The 8,497-nt window shown below is 41.8% G+C and overlaps 1 protein-coding gene across 1 annotated transcript; it reads right to left on the reverse strand.

The window, feature by feature from the left end:
* Positions 1-5,371: 5,371 nt before the first annotated feature.
* On the reverse strand, positions 5,372-6,319 carry LOC311581212 (olfactory receptor 52P1-like; the record flags this gene model as incomplete). The annotated part of the gene is made up of 1 exon (XM_084753286.1): positions 5,372-6,319. The coding sequence occupies one exon, from the start codon at positions 6,317-6,319 to the stop codon at positions 5,372-5,374; it is 948 nt and encodes a 315-aa protein (XP_084609412.1).
* Between the last annotated feature and the right edge of the window lie 2,178 nt (positions 6,320-8,497).

Raw genomic sequence — 8,497 nt, forward strand, 5'->3', positions numbered from 1 at the left:
TCCCCCATCTTCCTACAGAACCATGCTGAATGGTTAGCACCCACACACTCCTCAGTGAGGAGACCTTACTAACTTTTTGGCTTTGATTTCCCTCCTGTGAGAACGCATTTTTTTCTCATGACCCACAACAGGCATGGGGATTTTATTCAATAAGGATGGGGAAAAATAGAAATGTTATATACTCATCACCACCAATTCTTTCTTTGGTAGTCTCTCTTGTGTTCATATCAGGGTTTCTGCTCCATTAACGCCACTGAGATGACTTTTTGACAAAAGCTAAAGTGAGAGAAAAAGTCTTCCCTGGGAAGAACACACCCATTGGTTATCCAATACCAAGTGGTCAGCCTGAAAACACACATTCGAGAAACATTATATGGCAGGTTGGATTTATGTATCTAGGAATACATATATCAACAATTCAAGAAAAAGCCTATGGATTTGAATAAGAGGGCATGTGTGTAGGGATAAATGGGAGGGCTTAGAGGGAGGAGAGGAAAGGGGAAGTGATTTAATTATATTAATCTCAAAAACAAAACCATTAAGAAAGGTTTCCATTCATTGTTTGACATCAGCCTTCATGGCTAGCAGGGCAGCCAGGGGCTCCCAGAGGATGCTCTTACTGTTCCTGGAGTTGAGAGTGAAGCTGCTCTTGCTGCTGTACGCATGTTGACTTTTGGCTACAGGACCTTCTGCAGTGCCTTCAGCCAGGCTCTTGTACTATTCCTCATCTATCATGGTATCTCTATACCTTATGCCTTTGCATGCATTGTTGTACACCTGCCTTTTTTTTTACCTTGCACAGTAAAAAAAAAACCCAACAACATAGTGTCTTAGTAGAGATTATTCTTGCTGTAATGAAACACTTTGACCAAAAGCAAATGGGGGAAGAAAAGGGTTTGTTTGGCTTATTCTTCCAATTCACTGTTCATCATTGGAGGAAATCAGGACAGGAACTCAAGCAGGGCAGAAATCTGGAGACAGGAGCTGATGCAAAGGCTGTGAAGGAATGCTGCATACTGGCTTGCTCATCATGGCTTGCTTAGTCTGCTTTCTTATAGAATCCAGGATCACCAGCCCAAGAATGGGCCCACCCACAGTGGACTGGGCCCTTCTCCATCAATCACCAATTAAGAAAAATGCCCTACAGCTTGATCTCATGGAGGCATTTGCTCAACTGAAGCTCCCTCCTTTCAGGTGACTATGCCTTGTGTGAAGTTGACATAAAACCACCAGAGACTACTTGGATACAGATTTAAGTCAATAGCAAGTCTTTATTAGCCATCTGGCGATGGCACTGAGTATTTGGGATCCCAGTGTAACCCTGGGCCTTTCTCAGGGAGAACTTTTAAGCACAAAACACATACTGGGTTGACATATGTCAGTTAGCAAGAACGTTTACCCAAAAGTGGACCTACAGAAACAAAAAAGCAAGGTTAGTACGTTTAGAGAGTTTCTCAGAACTACGAACGTTGATGGATCGAGTCTTTGTTTTCCTTTTTGGCAGGTGGTGCTGAGTTTTATGGCCTGAATGTACTTCTATCATAGAGTCAGTTATGTTAAGGTCTGGGGACCTACTAAGGTCTGTGGCTCTGTTATGCTAGTCAGCACAACTGACCCCTTGTTGACTTGACACATAAGCCATATCACTGGCTTTTCTTCTTCACTCCCAAGATCACATATTAATACAAACATTTTGTAAACTTACAAAATCCCACCATCTTTACAAATTCAAACACTTTAAAATTCAGTAGATTTAAAAATCCAAAGTCTCTTTTAAAACCTAGACTCAGGACATTCTCCACAGTTGAGTGGAGAGTGGGATATGACTTTCACATGTACTCTGGTGTCTCATATTTGACCATGTCCCCTGGAGGTGAAGACCTGGTGGCACTCAGAGGAAGGATAGCAGGCTACCAAGAAGAGACTCGATACCCTATGAGCATATACAGGGGGAGGAAATCCCCCTCAGTTACAGTCATAGGGGAGGGGAGTAAGGGGAAAATGGGAGGGAGGGAAGAATGGGAGGATATAAGGGATTGGATAAACATTTAGATGTAACAAGAATAAATTAAAAAAATTATTACTAACTGAAACCTAGACTCTCCTTAATATTTTAGTCTCTCAACTGTGGGCTCCTATAAAATAAAAAATAATCACTTTCTTAATTAAAAAAAAAAAAGACACAGTCAACAATCAGGTCAAAGCAAAATCAAATTCTAACAGTGGCCAATATCTGGAATTCATTCATGATCTTCTGGGCTCCTCCAAGGGGCTTAGGCTATCTCTCTGGCTCTACCCTTTGCAGGACACACAGCTTGTCTTCTACGCTCTGGTGGGCTTCTTTCCACGGTTGCTGTGGGTATTTGTAAACTTGAAGTACAAGGGAATGAATTCATGATAGACATGGACTTTAACCAACAGAAGACGAGGCATGTTTCATCTCCTTTTATGACGTTTATGTCACAAAGCCAGAGCTCCTCAGAGCCCATAGGAGGACACCTGGTATGCGGAGCAATCAGCTGAGTCTTCTTTTTTCACTCCTATTTTCCTTCGCTCCTAGTAAAATATCACACCATCTAATACAATGTTTGCCATGCAGTTTTTGCCTCAGGTTTCGCTTTCTAGAGAAACTGAAAAAGCCAGTAGATAGTATAAAGAAACTGTCAGGGTATGATCTGGTCACTTGATGTTGTTTGAGAGTAAGAGGGTCCACGTTGCTGCGGGCAAGTAGAGTAGTGAGAGCACCTGTCACAGTGCTGTCTTGTTACTAAAGACTTTCTGGTTTTTGTTTTGTTTTGGATGAAGCAAAGGTGGAAGGTAAGGAAAGGGGAAATGCTTGGATGTTCTGAGGATATGACGGTTTTAGGGATTATGATGTAGGCTGGCTGATTTTGATGGCACTTGGATCCTCATAGATAAATGTCTTTGTAAGGGGAAATGATGAACTCATGACAGTGTAACTTAAAACACAACACAAAAGCTAGAAGTTCAATGGAAGCTTTGAGGTAGATTTTACTTTCCTATAGTTGGAGGACAGACTGCTGAGGAGAAGTCTAGAATCTTTATGTTGGGGATGCCAGAGAAATAAAGACAATGGGATGTGCTGATTGAATAGGACAACTGTGTCAAATTTTCTGAATATGAAATCATGGTGCTTCCAAAGTTGGAGACGAGATATTTGGATTCATGAGCCTAAAACTGTTGGGTCTCCTTCTATCTCTGAACTTTTCAGTCTTGTAAGCATCATCATCTTTTTATGACAAAAAAAGAACAGTTTCTCATTGTCTGGGACATGAAATTACATGCCAAACCAGGTGCCCCGCAAGGCATCTGCTGTTCTTCCACCTCCCTGAGTCTAGACTGCGGACTCGTTTTTACCTTAAGAAGGCAGACATAGAAGAGTGAGTTAAGTTGAAGATACGAAGGGAAATAAAAATAGAAGATTTCAGTAAAAGACAAAAAAGAATACAAATCAAAATCAAATATCTATATTTGATTGTAAAAAGTAACAATATGGGTATATCTCCTCTCCCTAAAACATGATAGAAAAATGAGGTACATGAACTCTATATCATAAGTAAAAGACTTAATAAGTCATACATACATAAGGACCACAGAGTTCTGTGAACAATTTTATACCTATATTGACATATAACTTTAGAGAAAATATGGAGTCAACTGAAATATATTGAAAATAGAAAATCTGACTAAAACTAGGTTTATTAAATCCCAAATGTATAGAAAGAGCAGAGCATCAATTATGGAATAAGAAGGAGACTGGAGGGAAAGGGAAGGGAAAATGTATGGCTATTGGGGGCAAGTATGATCAAATCACATCATGTACTTTATAGACGTTTCTCAATATAAAGATGACTGAACGTTCAGAAGCACTATGGCGTTTAATAGCTTATTATATTGTACAAATAGTACACACTAACTAAAAACTCCAAATACTGTACCAATGTAGAAGACAGATTTTGACACCATACATTTAAGTAGACTATTAATAGGAAAAATGAAAGAACTCACACAGGAACTAGTTTTTGAAACATTTTGCTAACCTTGAATACTTTTATCAAAAATTTAAGAAGCGGGGTAGATGAGACGGCTCAGCTCATTCACCACCAAAGTTGATGACCCGAGCTTGATCTGCAGAACCCACCACATGTTAGAAGGGGCGAACTGACTCCTGCATGTGCCCTCTGACCTCTGAACGTGACAAAGTTCAGTGCAGCTCAGTTTGACAGAGGAAGGATTTCTAACAAAAATTGCTGGAGCAGCTGGATATCCACATGTGAAAACAAACCTTCAGTTCTACTTTTTGCCATAATAGTTGTTATTTGTTTTGGGCCATACACAGTAAATTAAAAAAATAAGTCTATGAAGTCAATAACAAGCCATGGACAAAATGATTTGTAGTTCACTATAACTTGCATTTTTAAGTAAACGACAGCATTAAGAAAACAAAACGAATTACAAAACCTGACAAACATTTTCAGGATATATACTTGGCAGATAACTTGGATCCAGAGCGAATAGACATTTCAGACAATACTAAAGAAGAAAATGTAAATATGGGCAAAAGACTGAAAAATTTCATAAATAGAACATTCATGAATTGTAAACATGATAGAGATTACTTAACATAATTAGTTATAAAAATGCATAGTAACTTTGCAATGGATTTCTTCTAGCTTACACTCACTGGAGTGATTAAAATGGAAAAAAAGAGAATAACACTATCAAAGATGAGCAGGAGGGACAACTGGGAGCTGTTTGTCATCACTGACAAGACTGTAACATAGTACAACTGTGTTGAACAAAGCAATTAGTCAGATTCTATTAAACATATATCTACACTTGGTCCTAGTAATTATTACTTGTAGGTTAAGAAATAATAGCAGCTTTATTTCCTAATAGCGCAAAGTGGAAAATAACTCATGTCCAAGATCAGATAGCTAAACTATGGTGCATTTGCAAAATGCAATATTTGTCAGCAATAAAAAGGAATTTGCTGGTGCTCATAGCAGCCTGTGGGTGGGAACTGTTTTCTTTATCACATCAGTAACCACATTTCTTTCATTTAATCAACATCCTTTGGAAGATAAAAATGTTAGACAGTGGGATTTCCAGGGAAGCCACAATTTGGAAGCGGTGTCTCTTCTTAGGTAAATGTTCCTGAACACCATGACCCCTATCACAAGTAGCAAACATCAAATGATGCTTCCTCTAAGACTTGATAATCTTCATATTAAAGTAGTGATACCATTGAGTGAGGATTTTCTGCCTTCCACCTGTGTTGGTAGCTATGTGAACATTGCTCAAGGGCTGGAGAAAAATCAGAATAAGCCTAGGGGCTGAGATGATAGCGTTATGACTGGGCAGGACCCCTCTTCAGTAGTCGGAGTGCTCCATCTCGGATCTGCTTGGTTTTCATGCCATAGATGATGGGGTTGAGCATGGGCGGTACAACCAGGTAGAGGTCAGCCAGGAGGATGTGCACATGCCTGGGTACATGTTGGCCAAAACGCTGTGTGTAGAACGAGAAGAGCCCTGGTGTGTAGAAGAGAAGGATGACACCTAGGTGGGAGCCACAAGTGCCAAAGGTCTTAGCTCTGGCCTCCTTGGAGGAGAGGCCCAACACAGCCCGGAGGATGAGTGCATAGGATATGGCAATACAAATGGAGTCGGTTCCTACTACCAGTGTGGCTGCTGTGATGCCATATATATTGTTTGGCTGTGTGCCCCCGCAAGCCAGCTTCACCACAGCCATGTGCTCACAGTAGGAGTGTGCCACCACTCGGCTGCAGTAGCTCAGCCTCGCCAGTAGGCAAGTAAGTGGGGTCATGAGCCCCAAGCCACGAAGCAGAGCAGCAGCCCCTAACTTGCTCACTGACTCTAGGGACAGCAACGACCCATAGTGCAGTGGCCGGCAGATGGCCAAGTAGCGGTCAAAGGCCATCGATAGCAGGATACCAGATTCTACGGCTGAGAACCCATGAATGAAGAACATCTGGGCAGCACAGGCTCCAAAGGCAATCTCAGCGGCATTTGCCCAAAAGAGTGCGAGGAGCTTGGGCACAGTGGAGGTGCAGAGCACCAGGTCAATAGTGGACAGCATGCACAGGAACAGGTACATGGGCTGGTGCAGTGAAGGCTCAGAGCGCACCACCAACAGAACTGCCATGTTGCCAAGAACCGCCAGGGCATACATGGAGCAAAAAGGAAACGCAATCCAAAAGTGGGATGCCTCCAGGCCGGGGATTCCCATGAGCAGGAAGGAGCTTGGGTTCTGATGGCTGTGGTTTATGTGCTGCATGGTCAGGCCAAAGAAGAGTGTGTATGGAGGATCTCACTGCTTTGCTCTAAACTCTATGAAGCCTTAAGGGATGGGGCAGCTGGGACCATCTTTGTGCTGTAGCTGAATGGCAGCAGAAACAGTTGAGTTAAATCCCCCAGAAGAACATCTGGGACGAGAGGATGGTAGGGCCCTGAGGAACATACAAAGCAGGAGATGGGTTAGTATTACCGGGGTTTAAAGAACCCCTTTTCATCTTTGTGCAATTTAATAATGTCTTTGCTGTGGGATGGGGTGAGGGTCATGGCTATAGAACCATTTCCATGGTGAACGTAAGAACTAGAGATGTTTACACAGTTCTCTCTGCCTATGAACCTTTTGCAAGTTTCTGGCATTATTTTCTTTAGATCCATTTGCTGTGTGACAATACACAGGTGGTGGTAATAACACAGGGTCAGTTGGATTGGAAGGGAGCCTCAAATATGGTTCCTTTTCAAGATGTGAAGATTATTATTGAAGAGAAATAAATGGAGAATAAAGGCATTTTAGATGGTTTTCCCAAGCCCCAAATCACCTGAACCCATAATAGCTCATACATAAGAACTGAAATAAAGTTTGACCAGGAATATCAAAACACAGATGAAGGGCCAAGCATCTTATATAGCTTGTGATGGATAGATTTCCTGGCTTATGTTTAGAAAGATCCTGGACTTGCTTCAGGTGTCCCATACAGCTGTTGGCAGAAGCAGGTGAGATGATGTAGAGTTGGTAGTGGTAGGTGTATATTATTTAATAAAAATTTAAGGCACATGAAAGGATGGGACGTGAATTTTTTTTTTTATCACCAATGACACACAATACCTGTTAGCAAGCAGAGTTAAATTTGGTCAAAAGATAATGCTGAGCGTTGATGTATCTCCAGTCCACACTTCCTGCCACACACATATTTCTGATCTCCCTCCACCTCTCACCTTTCTTTTATACTAGCCAACAATATTTGAGAATTTAAGGGAGTGAGGATATCATATCAAGTGAAAAATATGGGAAGAGGACAGTAGAGGAGAGACGCTGATGAAAAGAAAACAAAGATGAGCATCAAAACCAGAATTCCCATGAAAAGAAGTGTTGATGACATGATGAGCCACAACCGTCTCCTGTTTGCTAACTGAAACCAGTAAGATCATCATCTGGAGATTCTACAGTTTGTCCCCAACCTAAAGATGCAGTATTCCATGTAGTTACCAGCATCAACCACCTGCACCCAGGGACCTTTGAAACTGCCCTGGAGAAGGCAGGATGAAAGAGAGGGCTTTCCAATGTGAACTGTTATGGCAAGATGCCTCTTTTCCATCTCAGTGCTAACTGTAGCTGTCACTCTGGAATGAGTCGTCCTGTCCCCATCTCTCTCATTATCTCAATTTAATTATGTAATCTTTTGTGATAGTTCCATCATCTGTCCCGGAACTAATAATCTCCACCGGGGATTTCTGCCAAATGGTGGCCGGAAGGGTCAGGGCCAGAGGAAATCAGAGTGTATGGGGACCTTGTGAAATGGCATGAGCACGTTGCCTAAGCTTGTGATTTTGTGTGTCCATATATATATTGACATGAAAAGTCTCATGAGCAATCTGTAAGATTAGTCTGTAGGCAAACTATAGACATTTTTGAAATTAGTTACTGGTGGGAGAGGGTCTAGGACATTGTAAGAGGTGCCATTCCTCTGCTGGTGGCCTTGGTCTATAAGGAAGCTGGCTGAGCAAGCCATGGGGGAGCAAACCAGTTAGCAGCACCCCTCCATGGCCTCTGCATCAGTTCCTGTCTCTAGGTTAATGCCCTATTTGAGTTTCTGTTTTGACTTACTTTGATGATGAACAGCGATGTGGAAGTGTAAGCCAAATGCCCCACCCCACAAAGACTCATGGGAAAGGCTGCATTCAGAAGAGTCAGACTCACATATTTACATACATGACACTTTCTTTTCCCCCAAGATAGAATTTCTCTGACAAAGAGAGAAGTTAAATAACTTAAGTATGAAGAAAACAGACCCACGTCTTTCCCTCCTTTCTCCTCTGAGCTAATTAACCATCACATCAGATTTACTTATCTCTTGAATGTCCATGCAAAGAACTTCACCCTGTTCTTATTTCTGGCTTTTCATACCACAGTGTCAATACCTCCCTAAACTGCCCCCCTCCCAGC

The sequence above is a fragment of the Acomys minous genome, assembly GCF_964271855.1.
Source record: "Acomys minous genome assembly, chromosome: 2".
Classification (NCBI taxonomy): Eukaryota; Metazoa; Chordata; class Mammalia; order Rodentia; family Muridae; genus Acomys; species Acomys minous.